Source organism: Sycon ciliatum, chromosome 2, assembly GCF_964019385.1.
Source record: "Sycon ciliatum chromosome 2, ocSycCili1.1, whole genome shotgun sequence".
NCBI lineage: Eukaryota > Metazoa > Porifera > Calcarea > Leucosolenida > Sycettidae > Sycon > Sycon ciliatum.
In genome coordinates, this window is record NC_088644.1 from 43,401,873 (window position 1) to 43,423,214 (window position 21,342).

At 46.0% G+C, this 21,342-nt stretch overlaps 2 protein-coding genes across 2 annotated transcripts in view; one reads left to right on the top strand and one right to left on the bottom strand.

The window, feature by feature from the left end:
* Positions 1-3,106, top strand: part of LOC135810209 (uncharacterized) — a 31,364-nt gene extending 28,258 nt beyond the window's left edge. The window contains exon 6 of the mRNA XM_065323679.1: positions 1,145-3,106. Coding sequence (XP_065179751.1) covers positions 1,145-1,455 — 311 coding nt within the window. The 3' untranslated portion in view covers positions 1,456-3,106. The remainder of the gene's footprint in view (positions 1-1,144) is intronic.
* A 660-nt stretch (positions 3,107-3,766) lies between these two features.
* LOC135810213 (uncharacterized) lies at positions 3,767-14,976 on the bottom strand. Its single transcript, XM_065323684.1, has 5 exons — positions 13,718-14,976; positions 9,001-9,359; positions 7,875-8,354; positions 5,675-7,123; positions 3,767-4,935 (listed from the first exon to the last, which is right to left on the bottom strand). Exons 1-4 carry the CDS (start codon positions 13,793-13,795, stop codon positions 6,568-6,570), a joined length of 1,473 nt encoding a protein of 490 aa, XP_065179756.1. The 5' UTR covers positions 13,796-14,976; the 3' UTR covers positions 3,767-4,935; positions 5,675-6,567.
* Positions 14,977-21,342: the final 6,366 nt, after the last annotated feature.

Below are 21,342 nucleotides of genomic sequence, written 5' to 3' on the forward strand. Positions count from 1 at the left end.
CTGGCTTTAACGACCGCTTTTCCTTGCACCGAGGGGTTGTCGCTTAAACCAGGTTTTACTGTGTATTCGAAAATAAGAACATGTGCCTAAATGCGTGAGATTACGGTACATACAGTACTTTCTGGAATGTTATCCGCATTCTGAAATCCCTTTAAAAAAATCAATAACCTTCCCTGTGGCTTAGACTCCACATGCTGAAGGCGAACAAGAAATATTTTGTTATTCGGGTGGTGTATAAAGCAGGGGCGTAGCACCCGCTACGACTGGTACGACCATGGCCGTACCACTTTTCGAAAAGTGTGGTCCGTCCGGAACGTGCAAAACCGTAATAAAAAAATCAGGATCCATCGATGCATATGCGCATCAGACTTTGACCCTTTTCTAGACTCGTAGATCTACTCGTAGATCTGTTATGCATCTGCAGTCGGACTGAGTCTACTGTATACATGTACTCGACTCGACTGCATGCACACTGCGCCAGAACTTGGCAGAAGTTCCCAGAACGCAGGATTTTGTGTCTTTTTTACAAAAAAATTCCTGGAGGAGGTCCCCTGGACCCCCCTCCCACACAGCCTTCCGCCGCGCCGACCTTTGGTCGTACCACTTCCAAAACCCCTCCTACGCCCCTGTAAAGTAAAAGTAAATTATCGTGTCCGTTCCCGAAGGGAACTCACGACGGCCGCTAACACCCGATAAACCCTAGCGGCAGATGCAGCGCCTAACGGTGTATGCCTTGACCATATTTGAAAAACCCATAAAAAGGTTAGGCCAGGGATTGTGCTGGGTTGTACATGACTCCCTACGATTCCCAAAGCATTTGGCTCTGGCCCATCAGTGCAAGCTTTGCAGAAGTTTGATGTTGGATTCATTTTCTGTGAAGTACAAGTAGGAAAACATTTGAAATTGCAGCACTTGAATTCAGGATTTCAACTCAAGCTCTATTTTCCTACTTCACAGAAAATGAATCCAACATTGAACTTCCACGAAGTTTGCACTGATGGGAGCCTTGTACTTTAGGACTGACCGGAGCTTGAGTCGCACAACCCCGAGCACAATCCCTGGCCGGTGGCTAGGCTCAGCAAGTCAATCTCAACCATGCAAAGAAAAATTGAAACGTTTGTGTCTCCCTATCTACACACACCAGATTGGTTCAAGTCGCCTAAGTATGTCAGCGATATCCGTCCCTGGCTGTGTGACCTGCCAGCGGAGGACTTGAGACGTACTCTTCAGCGTGGTAGACTGTTGGCATTGTCTCACGTGGACCAGCTGACAGAGACTGCGACGCAACATGGGGAGAAAAGGCATAATCACGATATGTTGTCGAAGTATGTAGAGTCAGCAGGAAAAGATGGCTTTGTCGCCCTCTATAAAGCAATCGAGAAGAGTACATCCTTGAGCCAATTTATCATACAAATTGGCTTGAAGCAATTGCGTGAAGCGATGCCTGATGAGTAATGCCGGTAGGATCGAGGTCTATGCAAGCCATCAGCACAATAGCACCATCACCCTGCGGTATTTACTGGCTGTTAGCAGTTCCATGTCTACATGTGGTTGTGCGTGGGTGTATCTGTGTGCAACTGGGTTTCATTACCTGTTTGCTAGTGTGTGTGTGTGTGTGTGTGTGTGTGTGTGTGTGTGTGTGTGTGTGTGTGTGTGTGTATGTGTGTGTGTGTGTATGTGTGTGTGTGTGTGTGTGTGTGCGTGCGTGCGTGCGTGTGTGGTGTGTGTGTGTGTGTGTGTGAGTGCGTGCGTGCGTGGTGTGTGTCTGTGTGTGTGTCTCTGTGTGTGTGTGTGTGTGTGCGTGTATGTGTGTGTATGTGTGTGTGCGCGTGTGTGTGTGTGTGTGTGTGTGTGTGGTGTGTGTGTGTGTGGTGTGTGTGTGGTGTGTGTGTGTGTGCGTCCGTGGTGTGTGGTGTGTGTGTGTGTGTGTGTGTGTGTGTGTGTGTGTGTGTGTGTGTGTGTGTGTGTGTGTGTGTGTGTGGTGTGTGTGTGTGTGTGCGTGCGTGCGTGTGTGTGTATATGTTTGTATGTGTGTGTATATGTGTGTATATGTTTGTGTGTGTGTACGTATATGTGTGTGTGTGTACGTGTGTGTGTATGTGTATATGTTTGTGTGTGTGTATGTGTGTATGTGTGTGTGTGTGTGTGTGTGTGCGTGTGTGTGCGTGTGTGCATGTGTGTGTATATGTTTGTGTGTGTGTGTATGTGTGTGTGTGTGTTTGTGTGTACGTGTGCTTGTGTGTGTGTGTGTGTGTGTGTGTGTGTGTGTGTGTGTGTGTGTGTGTGTGTGTATGCGTGCGCGTGTGTATGTGTATAGGTGTGTGCACCTATGCACATGTACCGATCCAGCAATTTCAGTATGTTTGGTCTGTGATTTCATTTAGAATCGTTGATCTATTTCCATTACACATGTATTTGCATCCTTGAGTCCTTGGTGCTACATTCCCACCTCTACCCCCCCCCCCCCCCCCCTGTGATGCATGGTGTTTGCAGGGTTTTTCTCAGGCTCCTGAGTGTTGACCTCCGAATCAAACCAAGTCATTATTGCCTCATTACCCGCATGGCAAGTGTGCATAATCTTGATTAGATACGGCCATCCTTTGCTTTTTTAAGTTTGTTTCCCTTTGGTTTCGTTACGCTATGACTGTAACAAATTTGGATGACCAATCTGCAGCATAAACTAAATCATTTTGTTACAGAAAGCACCAAAACCTCCATGATTAGAAGCAGACGGTTTTGGTTCCGACTGCTAGTACATGATTACTTGTTTCTACTTTTTTTTTACATTGCCGGTCACGGCTGCCGTGCAAGAGGAGAGTGCATCCAGTTCGTGATGTTGCCTCTGTCGCCACCGCTGCCACTGCTGCTGCATTCGCTCTATCTGAATGTCATTTTCTGAAATTCTGTTGCCGGTGTAATAGGTGTATTTATAATAGGAACGTACATACTCCCTATTCGTATTTCCCGCTCGTTCCCCTTGGCAATGAGAGACAAGAAGAGCGCATGCTCCAGTGAATCTCTAGTCTTGAGTTGTTCTTGTCCTGTTCACCTTCTCACTCTTATCTACTCTCTTGTCGAAATACTTATTCCATATTCAATACTATAACACCCTTGTGTTCGGGAAGAGTGAGGGCACTTTGTTTAGCCGGGAGCTAACACCGGTTCGGCTTCACACTTCTCTATTTCTAGCAGGGAGTAGTAAAATACCGGTATTGTACTACTCCCTGATTTCTAGTGTACATGTACTTCGAAGTAGTAGTCTTACTACAACCTACCGATTAGTGTATGCGCTGCAGAGCTCAGCAAGCTTGCTTCATGCATCTCTACGCAGTCACACACAGGTCAGTGATCAGTGTGTTCTTGTCTTCTTGAGCACTGAGCCCGAGGCCTGTGACCATGGTGACTTGGTTTCGGTGATGATTGCTCACCCAGGTTCCTATGTATATCAGACAGCAAATCTCAGTCGCATTTCAAATTATTGTTCTTGAAGAAATTTTTTTGGAAAGAATTGCCCGTCATAAGGTTTGTATGGTTCTGCCAATTTCACTGCTTTTCGAGCAGAATCTGCCACCTTTTCGAGCAGAATCCGCCGGTGCCTATATCGGGAAGGGGAATCATCTCTACCCATTTGGAAAAATAGTCACCCACCACCTGAATGTACATGTGTTTATAACCACGAGCTGTTAGAGCAAGGGATCCCATAATGTCCATTCCCATTACTTCAATTATAGCTATCAATAGTATTTTTAAAGCAGCTGCAGACATCTCCACGCTATAATTATGACACTTGTTCGAGTTTAGACGTGTAAATTTCCAGAATCGATGTTCTCGCTCCTATCATCAGTGGAATTCATACGGAGCTAAGGATCAACAACGAATGCAACTAAGGTTGAGTAATAGAAAGGTGCTATAATGACACATACATCATGATACAAGCGCAATAAAACTACCGCACATAGATGGTAACGCAAAATGGTAACAAATGTACATAACTAAAGGTGAGGAGGAACTGAACGAAGTGTCAACTTTTGACTATACGGAGCCTTGTAGGTGCAACAACATGCTCTTTCTGCTTACATGAAACAGGTTTATGCACACGTATTCAAACTGCCTCAATGATCCTCAACGGCTGGACATATACCAGGCACTACACTGTCACACAGTGCAGAGAAATGAGAGTCATCGTACACACTAAGACAGTCAGGACGAGAAGACTGTAAGCATGATATAAAGATATTGAGAAGGCATGTGCTGAACACCCACTCATGCTCATGTACACACACACATGCACACACACACAAACACACACACACACACAAACATGCATACACACGCGCGCGCGCACACACACACACACACACACACACACACAAACATGCATACACACGCGCGCGCGCGCACACACACACACACACACACACACACAAACATGCATACACACGCGCGCGCGCACACACACACACACACACACACACACATCACTACTACTATTGACAGCTGCCAGAAATGGCCACGCCGCTCACCGAAGGGAGGTACTGTCAGAGAGGTTAGGGGAGAGGTAGGTGGTGCCTCAAATAGCGCTCCAGGTCCTGTCGCCTCCTAAACTGGCGTCGATTACAGACTCGGCAATGATGTTCAAAGTGCTGGCGATCAGTCACTGTAGGGCGATTCGGGCAGGGTCCACAGCGATGGCGCACACACACACACACACACACACACACACACACACACACACACACACACACACACACATACATACATACGCGCACCACGCACATGAACACACACACACACACACACACACACACACACACACACATGTATGTGTCCACCAATACTGTTCAGTGCTCATGGTATGGCGGCTGCGGCGGTGGCAGCATGACAGCTTTCAGCTGCAGCTGGATGTTCAAGGCTCACTCCCGAGGTACTGCCTTCCTGCAATGAAAATATCCATGCATGCACAACGCACATAGACACACACTTGATTAGATCTCGACGCAAGTTGTCTTGGTAGGTTACAGATCAGGGGAGAGGGGTGGGAGAGGTTGAGCGCCAGCACTTCTAACAATGCACTGGATGTTTGTGTAGTCGAAACTTCCTGCGGCACCGGTGCTGGAATGGGAAGTCGCCCTTTCTGATTTTGTCCTACGTTTTGTGCGTGACATTTGTGTCTGGTCAAGCCGCTGCTGGACTTTTAAAACTGCGATGACAGGTGTTGCACTGCAGAGTGACTGAATTTGTGAGATGCCCGGTGTTGAGAGAATGTCCGTGATCGCACCGATGCGGCGATGGGTGGTCACTCCACCAGGATTGCGGGGCCAATGTTGGAAAAGACGACATAGTCATTAGCAAGCGCTAGCTTGGCCACATACCGGTTTCTGCCACTCCTCAAAGCATTTGTGACGTTTCTCATCTGCTGGATGAGAACAGTGCCGATCACTTACATTACAATGACCACTGACATGTACACTTTGGTGACTTTCAAGCCGGCTGGTTGTTTTTCAGCCCCCAATTTTATAGTGCACATGTAGATCATGACTTGTGGGCATGTGTGTGTGTGTGTGTGTGTGTGTGTGTGTGTGTGTGCGAGTGTGTGTTTCTGCGTGTGTTCCCGGCTACCGTAGGGTAGTAACACAAAGCAGCGGGATGTTTGCATGGTGACCTGCTCACTTACCAGATCAGCAATCAGCACCTTCAACAGCTTAGCGGCATCACCAACATTCTTCCTCTGACCACGCAAGAGCAGACAGCTGGCTCCTCGCTCACTTTCCTCGGCTGTCAGGCTGCAGTGTATCTTCAATTCCATGAGCAGTTCTTTCCAGCTCATCACAACTAAACGTCGCGGGCATCCAGTCCTTTGCATTCATGCCGTTGAATGATCAGTTCGTCGCGGAGCGTCTGCTGCAGACATGCCTCCCCCGTTTTCAAGTCATCATAAGACTCGGCGACAAGCAGGAAAGATGCCGACGGTGGACAGCATTCAACGGGTGGTGCTGGTGTCTCCACCTTCTGAAACGAGAAGAGAACATTGCCGATGCCTTTGCGTGCAGTCGGTACGTTCTCCTCCATCAGAGCGGACAGAGCGAATTGCAAATCACCAGTCGGGTTACTGGAAGACTGGGTGTGATAGTTGAAGAGGATCCTCTCCAAGCTTGTGCCGCTACGCAGACATTCCATGGCTCCTTGGCCGATAAGCTGGAACCATTATCTAGCCTTCAGATGGTCTGGTCCTGGCTTTGGGAGAAATGGAATGGCGATGGATTTTGCCTGGACGTCTGATGCAGTCTGGAAGATGAGCTTGAGTTGCTTTGAGAAAGCGGTCTTGAACACCTGCCCTTCTCGCATATTTCCGCCCTTGATACAGTTCGGGTTGGAGTGGATGAGAACCGGGGCAGGCAGCTTTCCGCTGCTCAGAGCTTGTGCAGTTGTAAATACGTCGCCATTGCTCTCAACCCAAGCTTGTGAATCATCGGCAATGCCAGTACCGCCGTGGTTGATAACGTCACGTGCCATATGCCGTCAGCAAGAAGCAGTGTTGAGTTGGAGAAGAGCACCATTGCATCTACATCAGCCATTGCAAATTGGTCGTTGTACGGGCTTGTTGAGCTGCAAAGTCAGGGTCTGTTCCTGTCTCTCCCCTCTGGTGAACTGATGCAACTTTGCAAAGCAGAGTGGAACTTGGTCTGCAATTGCTCTGGTGCGGGGCTTCACAATTCGAGCAGTTTCTTTGTCTTGCATCAGCTTTGTTTTAGCAAGTCTCATAACGGTGTTGAGCTCGGGCGGCTTAATGACTAGTCTCTTGTAGACGCGATGCTGCAGTATATCGTGGGCCAGTAGTTCCAGTGCTGCCTTGCCATTCGCTGCTTCTTCCTCTGTGTCAGCTTCGAGCACAGCCAGCTGGTAAGCAAAGGAGTTGTTCTGATACTTTCCACGACGCTCCCGGAAGCGGCAGTTTGAACTCTCCAGCAATGCCTCTGCCTCGGCCCGGTGCGTTGTGAGTAAGAAGTTGCATACGTCGCGCCCTGGCATACTCACCATCTTACTATGGTATCGGCGGCGGCGATCACGGTCGTCCCTGGCGACGGCAGGTATAGGAGAAAACCTGATGTTGTCCATGTCACATCTACCAACCAACAAGCACCAACACCAGAAAAAGAAAACTCCCGAAAATGAAGATAGAGGCGGACTACAGCATGGCCATAATTATATGGCTCAGTGGTTGGAACATTGCTGCTGGTATATAGCCAAGGTCCTTGGTTTGAATCCTGGCAGTGGAACTTGTCAATTTGTGTCTTCTACTTTTCGCTACTTTTCATTTCCTCACTTGAAGCTGAGGAATATCACCTGGTAATCGAAATAATTATTGTCATTGGAAATCTTACTAGTACTCTAAATTCAGAAATTTATGGTACTCAATATTTTCGGTATGAGGGCAAAAGGCCAGGTTAGGTGAACAGAAATTTTAGGCATAGAGGAGCAATTCCCTATTGGATTATGTGTGTTAGTGTTTATTCGGTGTATTGAAATTTTAGATATGAAACATATGCACCGAAAGTACCGAAAATAAAAGTACATCGAAAAATTAGTGAAATTACAGTCAGTAGTTGATGTAGCCGCATGGCAGTATCAGTGTACTAGCACATATGCCTCACCTCTTGCAAACACCGTTAGCAGAACACACAGACACACACACACACACACACACACACACACACACACACACACACACACACACACACACACACACACACTCACACACACACACACACACACACACACACACACACACACACACAAGAAATTCCTTTCGTAACTAAAGCCGTTTAGGAAAGTTCCCTTTAATATGGACAAGCAGTGACTTTTCCTTCACTCACCCTATGGTCCACTTGTCTTGCGATTGTATCTGGAAGATTAGTCTCATGTGAGTGCGGCGGGTAGCCTTCGTCCGGACCGTGACCGGTGCTGTTAGAATCTCCCGATCCCCATCCACCTGTAGGTAGTTTGTGAGGCATACATCTTGCACGGCACATAGCGCGGACAGCTCCTTCTCCTCCTCCTTCACGGACACAACAGAAAAGTAGTGGTAGTCCTTCAGGTTTTTAGCTAGCTTCTTTAAGTAGTCTACACTGTATTTGTCGAGAATGTAGACTGTAGCTTTCGTTGAGGATGATCCGACCTTGGCGGGTGAGAAGTGGGCAATTGCCACCATCTTGGAGAAGGCTTGGAAGTGCCGTTGCAGCAACACTGGGTTGCGAGCAATCTCGTCATCAAACACGTCGACAGCCACAGCCCACACATGTAGAGTCAGTGGTCGGGGAACATCAAAGTAGCTGAACGGTTCGGTGAAGTGAGGGCTGCAGTGAATGAAAGAGAGGGAAAAAACAGCAGAAAGAGACCATTAGCCTCAGTGCGAAGAAACTTGGAATGTCCCTCAAGACAGCATTGCAAAGAAGCAAAGTCAACCACAGTTAGAACTTTGAAAGTGGTCCAAAAAACGGAAATATATTCAAGACACAAAGAGTCAAATTCCCTGCTACAGGACACAGCAGTGCATCATAATAAGTGAATACTGAACACTGCTTCAGGTTAGCGATAGAGAGCTCGACAGAAGTATCACTTCTTTCCACACAGTTCTAAGCCAAACAACCTTGGCAAAACCAAATAGTGGAATTTTGCATATGGTAACCGTTCACAGCTCTCTGTGGTCCATGGTCCTCGACCACGCACTGGCTGAAGTCAGATACTAGAGAGGTTAAGATGCGTGTTATTTCCGACTTGAAGCGCAATTTCACGTCAAATTTGGCGTAAAACTCCAAATTTCGACGTGAGCAGCAGGTCACTCGCGTTGATTTTTCGACGTGCGAGCAAATAACGCGAGCTGAACTTTCGCGTCACATCAGAAATAGCGTGCATCTTAGCCTCTCTAGTACTAGCTGTTTCAACCTTGTCACTGAGGTCTCCTCAACAGAGCTCACAGTCAATGGTTATACTTGGTCATACCTGGCAAAGATCTCGGGAACCGGAGGACACACGACTCTCTGAGAGCCATAGTCCTCGACCACACACTGGCTGAAGTCCAAATCGCCAGAGATGGTGTTTAGAACCTTCTTGACTTTCCTCTTCTGCAGGCCCTTCAGGTAGTCTAGAGCTTTGCGTTGCTCTTCGTCAGTAGCAAAACCCAGCAACAGACAGGAGCAGGCACGGCTCTCCTTACTGCCCAGAAGTATACCCGGTGATATTCCCTCGGCAAACGCGTCAGCAACAGCGAGACCACGCCTGACATTCTCCGGGACATTGCCGAATAGCACCAGATGCAGCGTCATCTTCACCTGTATCGGCCATGTTTGAAATCTGCTGTCCTGCATCAAAAAAGAAAGCATATCACAAGCAACAGAGTGTTCATAAAAATAAAAGGGCCAAGGAACTACAAGTTACGCTATAATGTCCACTAACACCACCAGTTACTTGTAGTTCCTTGGTCCTTTTATTTTGTATAAATTAATCATTGGCTCTCCATCCGAGTCCATTCTAAGAGAGTGTTCATTCAACATGGAGTTAAAACACTTTTTTCATCCTCTTATTATTGTTTAAACTAGCTCTGCCTTTCGGTATTCAGCTCTCTATCGGACAGCCTGGAACCTCTCTGTTTATAGCTGAGTACAGACGATTACCGGTGACACGAACGCAAAGCGCCTGCACTATTGCCAGCTGTTATGGTTAAAAGTGGCAGAAGACAACCGTTCGCGCTAACGTCTTGCACCCATCCATGTCAAGAAGACTTGATGTCCATCATTCAACTGCAAACATGAGCATGTAGCCTACGCAATGCTTATTAGGGTTCTAGCCAAATTTGGTATGGGGGGGGGGGGGAGGGGCTGCCCCCCCCCCCCACCCCGTGAAAAAGTGGCACCCCCTACTCATTTTCCGATTTTCGTTTTTTTATGCAATTCAACGAATATGCAGTCGAACGTCACTATTAGATGGTTCATAAAGGCACATTTGTCTGGGGCAAAGTCGGGGATTCGCCACATACGCTGCATTTAGCGTTGCAAGACAATATTGGAAAGTGGAAAATAGGTATACGGGGTAGCTGTTTCCCATACCCGCCCCCTACTATTTTGACCTGCTTAGAACCCTGCCAAACACGATTATCATTCTGCCACTTAATTAAAGCAGGCAATGTTTAAAACGTTTTAAAGTAAAAATCAAGAGTACACAAGCCCCAGGAGTGTGCAACTCCACTGCGCGTACTTTTCGGACAGAATTTCAAGTTGACGTCAATTTTACAATGCAATGTGAACTGTAAACAGTGTGTCCATTGTTATTAGGCATTATACCTGTTTTGATTTCCACTATAAATAAAGTATACAACAACGACAACAACAACAACAAACGCATTATCAGACATACCCTGGACCTGTTGTGGACAAATCCCTATTTTGATCATGTACAAACAAGGTGTGCTGTGTGTAGTGGCTGAAGTTATACAATTACACTAGATACTCCAACAATTTTATCAACAATTATGATAATTAAGAAATGTTTTGCTCCCCACAGGCCACACCGGAGCTCGCGCTATTCCGCCGACTTTACTTGACACTTGACTGACTCACGACTGCCATCCAGAGCACATGAGAAGTCCATCGAACCTTCGACTCGGCAAACCTGCAAGAAAGCACCACTCCCTGCTCAATACACAGTGTTTCGGGGAATTCACCCCTCATCAGTTGAGCTTGAGTAGGCTGAGGAAGATTGTGCCTGAAGAGCACCACTTATATAGTGCTCTCCAGGCACAAACATCACCAGGGATACAAACTTACAGAGACGCTCCGTTTCCAGCGCGACAATTATGATAATTATGATAATTATTAACACAATTTGTCATATCAAATACTGCAGAGATCTATCCAGAATCGGCAATATGCTGGCCATGGCCTGGAGATCTGCAACTACAATCAGTTTCTACTTTGCAATATTAACGGATTAGTCCCCTTTGTCGATTGCTGGATCAATCGGTACCAACGCATTCTTAATTCCGATTAGTAACTTCGGGTTTTGTTGTTGTTTGTTTTTCATGTTTTGAACTGTATGTTTAACTCATTGGATTTCTTTGTATGCTGCATCTCGTTATCGTTTATCTTTTCCTCTAGCCCTCTCGCTTAGGATGAGCTTTCTTTTTTTATGGCAGCTTAAGCGAAGGCTAAATACCTGCTTTATGCAGGTTGATGCCAACGCGAACAAGCAAAAATAATAAAATAATAACAAACAAGGACAAGGACACCGCGTTGATACCTTGACACCCAGTACAAACGTCGTTGAAAGCACTCGTGCGAGGAGTATTACAACATAAAATGCTCTCGGCTTGAAATTCTGTCGGGACATCACTGTAGGACATCACTGTATGACATCACTGTATGACATCACTGTATGACATCACTGTATGACATCACTGTATGACATCACTGTATGACATCACTGTATGACATCACTGTAGGACATCACTGTACAGTCAGACCTCACTGAACCGCATACATCCGTTTTCCACAAAAGTATCCGGATCGGCGACGGAACTGGATAATCGAACACCGGTTTTGTTGGATGCATCACGTATGTTGTACATCTGTAACCAGCTATTTTCTTCCGGGTGGCGAGGGATCCGGATAAAAGAGGACCGGATAAGCGAGGTCTGACTGTATGCGGGAGTTGCACACTCTTGGTACAGCTGTAGCACAAACATGTACTTGCAGTATGGTGCTACGATATACCGGTAGACCATGCATAGATGAATGGCTGTGTTGCGAGACATTGTTCATGCGCATTGTGTGAGCAGGCAAATTCGGTGAAGATATCGCAAAGGCGGTGGTAAGCATCAGATAAACTGACTCCTAGATTTGCACAGCGAATTGGACTGGAGCAACCATCGCGAAATTGCCATCCTGGGCACTCAATCACCTAGGGTTCCCTGTAACAAGGCAATGCCTGTTGTGACTCCCCTAGTCAAATAATACTACTACTGACTCTACAGTACTGCTGCCTTGCTGGCTACATACTTTGTCCAGTTTTCCACTTCTACTCGGAGGTATTATGTCGCTTGTAGTTAGGGCTGAAACGATCATTCAATAACTCCTAACGATCAACCAGTATCATTAACGATCGATATGTTGGTTTTATCGATTCTTGTCGGCTCTATCAAACACCAGTTTATAAAGAAATTGTATGATGCTTTTGCTTTGCTAGAAATTTGTGGCACCGCACCTGTTGACATCTGTAGATATCTGGCTGGTTTTATCAGCATGAACTACTCAAGTAGAGAATTTCATGTTGTTTCTAGAGCGAAGAATCTTGTTATCACCCTCTGGCAACTGCTCTCATCTCCAACTTCTCCCACAAATAAACCGAAAAGACAAAGTCTTCTCTCCCAATCTCTTTCAAAGCCACAAATCAATTTTACTGCCCTTGAAAGTACATGACTGCACTCGTATTCCACTATCGGATGGAGTGCAAGGGCTAGAATAATGTCACTGATATGCATGCATAACATATCGTTAGTACTCGTTTTGAACACTAATGATTATCGATCGCACTCTTAACGATCGATATGCGAGTTATCAGTATAATTGTTTCAGCCCTACTTGTAGTATTACTACTAGTCATGTGCATGACTGTACAGTCAGTGAGTTGTTTATCACTGCATGCTGGTGCTCATGCACCTTTAAACTTTAGTCATACTCTGCTCATAGTCATCGAACTACTACTACTAGTACTAGTATCTATCGAATGGCTTTTTCCTCTCTTTTTTGTTGTTGTCGTTGACTGTGTTGTTATTAGGGCTGAAACGATCATCCATTTAGCCCAATCGATTACTCTCTATCATAACGATCGATTATTCGATTATAATCATTAAGAGGCCGCACCTGGAATATGTACGTGGAATGGCCAAAAGTGGAAATATGTACAACATTTTGCACAAAAAAAAGTGTTATGTATGTAGACCGGACGCGACCTTGACCTTCAAGCTTCACGCTCCAGCTTCGCTGTACTACACTAGGCCCACTGTACTCGATGTTTGAACTCGCGCTGCATGCACTGCGCGTTCTACGTCCTGAGCGGCTGCGATGCAGCGCGTGCAGTGTGTAGTACTGTGTACTATACATACTCTGCGCTGCATGCATGCACTGCGCGTATAAGAAATTAAAAATTTAAAAACGCAAAATAATCGTAATTGGTAATCTAAACGATTGCTCGATCGTTAGAATTATCAAACGAGTACTCGATTATTCGGTATAATCGTTTCAGCACTAGTTGTTATTCAATTTATGCTGTTGCTTTGTAATATTTGAATTTTTGTTTCTCTTGTTATGGTTTCTGGCTGTCATTGTGTTGGTGGGAGGTTTGTTGGAGTTTTACTTGGATCCTTTTGAAATTTGTACAAATACACGACCTCATAAAGGCTCATTGAGCCTATGCTAGGGATTGAGTTCATTTTTGCCTCCTGGGTGCAATGCTTGAGTTCTCTTGGTCGGGTTTCTTTTCTTCTCTTCTTCTTTCAAATCCAGCATCATATTTCCGGTGTCCTTACCGTTCTTTGCATCATCATGTTCATTATGCGGTCAATAAAAACATGCTTCCAAGTACTGTACTAGCGGACGACACAAGCAACTACTTCAAACCGCATGCAAATAATGCCTTCTCAACACCGCTATTCTGATGTGCTCACCTTTTCGATTTCCTCGCGTAGTTTTGCGTTCAAACTCTTCGGCGACTCCTGGGCGGCTTTAGCCCGTGCCGACGCCATTGTGGGAGCCGCCGCCGCAATTCTTGAGGTCCTTGAAATCCCGGGTCAGCCCAAAGGGCAAGAACGTCGCAAGGGTTGAAGGACACGAGACCTGGACCGTTGCGTGGTTGCTTTAGACTAGTGCCACCGCTAGCGCTACCGCCATACCGGGCAATACTTAGTATGATACACCATAGCTAGAAGTTATAGTCATGAGAGAAAGACAAGAAAAATCTAAAACACTGATAACCATCGCCTTTCGTCTTCAACGGTTTCCCCCACCAATACAAGTGCCAGCTTCGCAGGCAGAAGTAACTTTTCAAAGCAGTTGTGGCTGCGGTCACATGTCATCAGTGCCAGTGGGACACGTAACAGCATGGATTTGTCCGTATTAATAAATCAACCAGTTACCCGGTACCCGACTACGTCTCGCTTTGACTTGTCTCGCAAACAACGAAATCGAAACTGTTCTGGTCTTGAATCACGAATGGTTGCGAACACGACACGGTAGACCGGGTCGGTTCATGTCGATACTATTAGGCGTACATGTACATGTACGTGGCTGTCACAGTCTCTCCGCAACTGGGGTAATTTTTAGGGGGAGTCCCGCATTGATTACATGCACAGGATTTGTTTTCCTTTCATCACCACCGCGACGACTATCTTACGGTCGATGGCGATACTGGTTGATGCTGCACTGGCTGCTGTTGTACTAGATGCTGGTACCTCGTCAGCCACAGGCTGATCAGCTACTATGTTGGTACTGCTGTCAGTTTTCTGTTGAGATTCGGGGCAGATAGTGACATGATGGTGACTCTGATTGGTGACCCATGCGAGAACACACATTACACTTGCGGGTGGCCATGCACTGAGTTGACCGGTGCCCTGTGCGCTAACACACAAACCAACGCTTCTGTTCAATCAGATATTCTTTCCGCTGTGCTACTGTTGTGTACTTCGTGCAGCTCTTGTCCAGGTGAGATCCGCCGCAGAATGCACATCCTCTCATACTGCTGGCATTCCAGTTGCCATCAGACCGCTTCCTTCTCGTGAACTTGCATGCGCCTGTCACCAGTGCACCTGCAGAATAGTGAGTGACATATTCTGCTGTAGTACCGCATGTGTTTGTGCGGCGCAGAAAGGCGTCTTACATGATAACATAACGCTTCAGTGCTGTTCTGAAGTCGTTCAGTTTCCATTGTGTCCCAGCATCTGAAAAGCCTCGCGATTCTTCGTCGTCAGGTTGCGATTCGTCCAGTTGAATCAGCGTTCGTCATGATCCGTATCCTGATCACAGCACCATGTGACGATCTGGTGACATCGAACGGATATAATACACAAGAGACAATTGTGATATTTCTACGTTGTGTTTACTTCAGTTACATAATCTAAATAAATGGGGGTTTGTCAACTGACAACCGCTCTATTTAGTTGCTATTCACTCTTTAGATGAAAATTCTTTTATTAATGTCGAAACATTATGCGGTTGTCAGGTGACAAACCCTCTTTCATTTACAATGCAGTTGCGTGATGTCCACCACTTTCTGTGCATAATCTAAGAGTCCTACAACAGCCACTTACTTCCAACTACCAAGCGAAAGGAAGCCCAAGCACAGGAGAACCGTGCGCGCGCGGGTACGTGACATATAATATCGTAGTAGAGCTGGCAGACAGGGCATGATCAGGGGTTCAAGCCCTGCCTGTTGAAGCGCTCTGAATGGCTCAAACTCTGGCAACAATCAGTCGGCATGTCTGAAAGTACAAGTAGTTGCGATTTATGCTAAAGTTCAAACTGACGGAAAACGTGCAGTGCTACACCGACCGTGAACCATGTGGAAACAAAAAGATGTAGAGGAAACACGGGATAGCAGACATGAACTCAGGGTCAAACTGATAAGTGTGTAACGTGAATGCATGCAGTATATGGAGACAAAACAAAGTCGCAGAACTCAGTACGTAACAAGACAGTACTACACACTGAACTCGTACATGTGAATGTCACAACACCATATGAATTAGCTCTTACACCCCACTTATGTTTCAGTCAGTAAGAGTACACATGCGTACTTACGTTGACTCCATTTTATCTCACTTGTCCAACACTATCGTTGTGAGCCTTCGACACTTGGGAATACTTAAGACAGATAAGATAGCGGCGAGAGCATCTCGCCGCTCTGTGAACACAGCTCAGACGCCATGCTTCATGGTGGTGTGTTCATGGAATACAAGGACACAATAGACTTAGTGCAGCTAACGAAATGGATGAACGGTCGACGGCCTGAGTGTTCTCCTTCCTCGATCAACACTGACAGTCACCATATACCATGCTTGATGTTTCAAACACCATCGGCGCAGGCCACGTTTTTTTGGCACCGACGATTTGTTCGTCCACCAACAGTCGAAACAAATGTTTCTCACTTGCACACCCCGTAGAGCTGCCGCTGTTGTACCAAGGCCCATTGGCGCATGGTGTGTACTCCAAATCTACATGTATGATGATGGGTCACTGCTGACGTTTCTGCTCTTGGACAGTGCAACGCCGCATGAAGATATGTTGTGGCTCCACAATCGCTGAGAACGCTAGTGTGCGTCCATGGAATACTAAAACACAATAGGCGCAGGAAACGCCCACTTGGATGATTCGGACGACGGTGGTGGTGAGTGCATTCTCCTTCCTCGGTGAACACTGCTGGTCACCCTGTTTGATGATCCACCAAACACCATCGGTGCAGGCCGCGTTTTTCGGAACCAGCCATTTGTTCGTTCACCAACAATTGAAATTAATGTTTCTCACTTGAACACTCTGTACAGCTGTCGCTGTCGTGACAAGGCCGTGTATACTCCAAATCTACATGTAGGATGAAGAGTAACAGTTACTGCTGATAATGAAGTTTGCGCTCGTGGACAATACAACGCTGTGTGAAGTAAATTGTGGCTCCACAATCGCTCTGAATGCCAATGTGTGTCTATGGAATACTAAAACACAATAGGCGCGGTGCAGCTAACGCCCAACGTGGATGAAACGGACAACAGCAGCGGCTAGAGCGTTCTCCTTCCTCGGTGAACACTGCTACAAGACATTATGCTTGATGATTCACCAAACACCACCGTTGGGGGCCAAGTTTTCCGGGACCAGCGAGTTGTTCGTCCACCAACTAACTTTGAGTCTTTCTTCAACACTTCGTAGAGCAGCCGCGCAAGGCCTTTTCCTTCGCGTTAGGGTAGCGATCCTTCCTAGATGATATTGCTATTCATTGTTACTTTTTACTAAAATGAGTAGTGTTTCTCCGAAAATAAAGTCAGCTGCCAAGTGCCATTTACTGCATTAGGCATTAGTAGTACTGCCTAGATTACTATAGCTTTATGTATACAATAAATGAGGAGGCCGAGGGTTTATGACCAACGAGAGAGCTTGGAAGCTCAGGGCCCTACGCTATGCTTTTTTGCCTTCATGACCTAGACAAAAAAACGCATAGGGATGTTATAAATTCTTTAAAAAATTCCTTTTTTTAACTTAAGACATAACCTGGGATTCGAACCCGCACTATCGCGCGCCCTGCATGCATCCCCCGATACACTTCGCACACATACTAATTCTTCCAAGTATTAGTTGTTTCACATTGTGATCTTGCATTTGAAAGCCCTATTTGAATATTTTGAGGTTGATTCGAGAGCGACTCTCACCGCGACCAGCATTGGATATTCAGCTTCAATTGCCCAATGAAACAGCGTATGCGGATGACGTAGACTTCATCAGCACCAGCCTACAATATTTGCATGACAATCAACCCGTACTATCATCCTCGTTAGCGGAATACAATTTAAAAATGAATGAAGCCAAAACCGAATATACTACAATTAAAAGAGAAAAGGACAGAGTAGACGAGCGATGGCGGAACACGGTCAAACTAGGATCGATGCTTGGAGTGGAGGAAGATATCAGTCGGAGAAAACGTCTAGCAACATGCGCCTTACATCAGCTGTGGGTGATATGGCTAAGAGGTAACCATGCCCGTGAACCCCTTCGGATTAGGTTATACGGCAGCTTTATTCTCCCAATACTTCTTTATAACTGCGGCACATGGAGCCTGACAGAGACTCAAGAAAAGAAACTTGACTCGTTCCACCGCCAGCAGTTACGAGCAGTCATAGGGGTCAAATATCCCCGTATAATACGCAATGAAGCACTGTACAAGCGCACTGGCTCCAAGCCACTCAGCAGAATCATCCAGTCTGCTAGGTGGAGAATGTTTGGCCACATGCTTCGACTAGACACCTCATCCCCGGTCCAGCAGGCTATGTCAGCATACTTTCAGCCAGGAAGCTCAGGGTTCCGAGGCCGCCCGAGAACAACACTCCCGCGATCCATCAACAACGACCTGAAAAATTCCAGATCCACAAACTCCCTCACATCACACGAGGATCTAGTTGCACTGAGGCAGCTCGCCCAGGATCGTCGAAAGTGGAAGGAACTAATGTGTGCTGTGTGTAATGGCTGAAGTTATACAATTACACTAGATACCCTTAACAATAATAACGGATACAATTACACTAGATACCCTTAACAATAATAACGGATACAATTACACTAGACACTCTAGATACTAGATACTCGGTACTCTAGATACTAGATACTCTAACAATGTTATCAAACATTATGATAATTACCACATCAAATGCTGCGGAGACCTATCCAGAATCGGCAATATGCTGGCCCTGGCCTGGAGATCTGCAACTATAATCAGCTTCTACTTTGCAACACTAACGGATTAGTCCCCTTTGTCGATTGATGGATCAATCGGTAGATTCGGCTCTGTTTTTCTTTCCTTTCTTTCTTGTTTTGAATTGTACGCTGAACTCATTGGATTTCTTTGTATTCTGTATCTCGTTATCGTTATCGTTAGATTTCCCTCTAGCCCTCTCGCTTAGGATGAGCTTTCTTTTTTATGGCAGCTTAAGCGAAGGCTATGTACATGTACCTGCTTTATGCAGGTTGATGCCAACGCGAACAAGCAAAATAATAATAATAATAATTTGAATATGCATTGTGGCCAGCCGTCTTTGATGGCACGGTACGGTAGGGGATAGTTACGGGACAGGTACGATCGAGGGTAATACGACACCGTCTCCCGTACCGTACCGTGCCATCAAACACAGCTGACCACATACAGCTGCCCGCAATATTCAAATCGGGCTTTCAAACGCAAGATAATAACGTAAAGCAACTTGGAAGAATGGGTATGAATGCGAAGTGTATGGGGGAATGCATGTAGGGCGATAGTGCGGGTTCGAATCCCAGGATATGCCTGAAAAAAAGGAGAATTGAAAATTTATAACATCCTATGCTTTTTTGCCGTTAGATACGGATAGCGCCAGGCGTGACACAAACAAACAAACAAACAAACACACAAACAAACAAATACCAAACGAGAGAGCTTGGAAGCTCAGGGCCCTACGCTATGCTTTTTTGCCTTGATGACCTAGACAAAAAAAGCATAGGGATGTTATAAATTCTTTAAAAAAATCCTTTTTTTAGACATAACCTGGGATTTGAACCCGCACTATGGCGCGCCCTGCATGCATCCCCCGATACACTTCGCATACATACTAATTCATCCAAGTTGTTTCACATTGTGATCTTGCATTTGAAAGCCCTATTTGAATATGCATTGTGGCCAGCCGTCTTTGATGGCACGGTACGGTAGGGGATAGGTACGGGACAGGTACGATCGAGGGTAATCCGACACCGTCTCCCTACCGTACCGTACCATCAAACACAGCTGGCCACATACAGCTGCCCGCAATATTCAAATAGGGCTTTCAAACGCAAGATAATAACGTGAAGCCACTTGGAAGAATGGGTATGAATGCGAAGTGTATGGGGGAATGCATGTAGGGCGATAGTGCGGGTTCGAATCCCAGGATATGCCTGAAAGAAAAATAGGAGAATTGAGAAATTTATAACATCCTATGCTTTTTTGCCGTCAGATACGGATAGCGCCAGGCGTGACACAAACAAACAAACACACAAACAAACACCAAACGAGAGAGCTTGGAAGCTCAGGGCCCTACGCTATACCTAGTAAAATAACAGTTAATAATAATAATGCTTTTTTGCCTTGATGACCTAGACAAAAAAAGATCATAGGGATGTTATAATTTTTTTTTAAATCCTCTTTTTTTAAAGACATAACCTGGGATTCGAACCCGCACTATCGCGCGCCCTGCATGCATCCCCGATACACTTCGCATACATACTAATTCTTCCAAGTTGTTTCACAATGTGATCTGATGGGAAAAAAGCATAGGATGTTATACATTTTTCAATTCTCCTATTTTTTCAGGCATATCCTGGGATTCGAACCCGCACTATCGCCCTACATGCATTCCCCCATACACTTCGCATTCATACCCATTCTTCCAAGTTGTTTCACATTGTGATCTTGCATTTGAAAGCCCTATTTGAATATGCATTGTGGCCAGCCGTCTTTGATGGCACGGTACGGTAGGGGATAGGTACGGGACAGGTACGATCGAGGGTAATACGACACCGTCTAGCTGCCCGCAATATTCAAATAGGGCTTTCAAACGCAAGATAATAACGTGAAGCAACTTGGAAGAATGGGTATGAATGCGAAGTGTATGGGGGAATGCATGTAGGCCGATAGTGCGGGTTCGAATCCCAGGATATGCCTTAGGGCGCGTTTGGTTGGTACGAACTAGAACAGGATTCACCAGAACAGCGCGTTTGGTTGGGACTGCACCTGTTCTGGGTCGGCCAGAACATGTTCTGCTTGCTCCGGCCTCGAGGCCGGAGCAGACCGAGCAGTTTCACTTTTTCACAGTGAAACCTGGCGGGAACATCGATTTTGTTCCCAAATGATCACGTGCACACGCTTTTGGGTTGGACTCGTCGGACCGTACAAAGTGACCATGGTGATCCATACACATTTTGAAGAATGCACTAAGTTTGGCACATTTTCCCACAAAAATGTGCTCTGTTTCTGGAGTAGCGTTTGGTTGGCATGAGGCTGCTCCATGTGCACCAGCTGTTCGATCCTGTTCTAGATCGTACCAACCAAACGCACCCTAAAAAAAAAATAGGAGAATTGAAAAATTTATAACATCCTATGCTTTTTTGCCGTCAGATACGGATAGCGCCAGGCGTGACACAAACAAACAAACAAACACACAAACAAACAAATACCAAATTAAAGCTGTGTGGACCCTGGCTAGCGCCAGACGTTACTGAAGTAACGTCTTCTGCATAGCTACGGGAATTAAAGCTGTGTGGACCCTGGCTAGCGCCAGACGTTACTGAAGTAACGTCTTCTGCATAGCTACGGGAATTAAAGCTGTGTGGACCCTGGCTAGCGCCAGACGTTACTCAAGTAACGTCTTCTGCATAGCTACGGGAATAAAAACTATTATAAAAACCGAGGTCCCCCGAGGTTTTTATAATTAGTTTTTATTGGTCATAAACCCAAGGCCGGAGCATTTATTGTATTTAGAATCAACCAGTAAAAACTCCTACTCAATCTCCAACAACAAAATTAGCGGACAGCTGT

Excerpts from the sequence above, each read along its gene's own strand:
- LOC135810213 (XM_065323684.1), bottom strand. The coding sequence starts at position 13,795 with ATGGCGTCGGCACGGGCTAAAGCCGCCCAGGAGTCGCCGAAGAGTTTG. Across the intron at positions 9,360-13,717 it reads TACGCGAGGAAATCGAAAAG|GACAGCAGATTTCAAACATG; the intron begins GTGAGCACATCA and ends TTTTTGATGCAG. Across the intron at positions 8,355-9,000 it reads GTTCCCGAGATCTTTGCCAG|CCCTCACTTCACCGAACCGT; the intron begins GTATGACCAAGT and ends CATTCACTGCAG.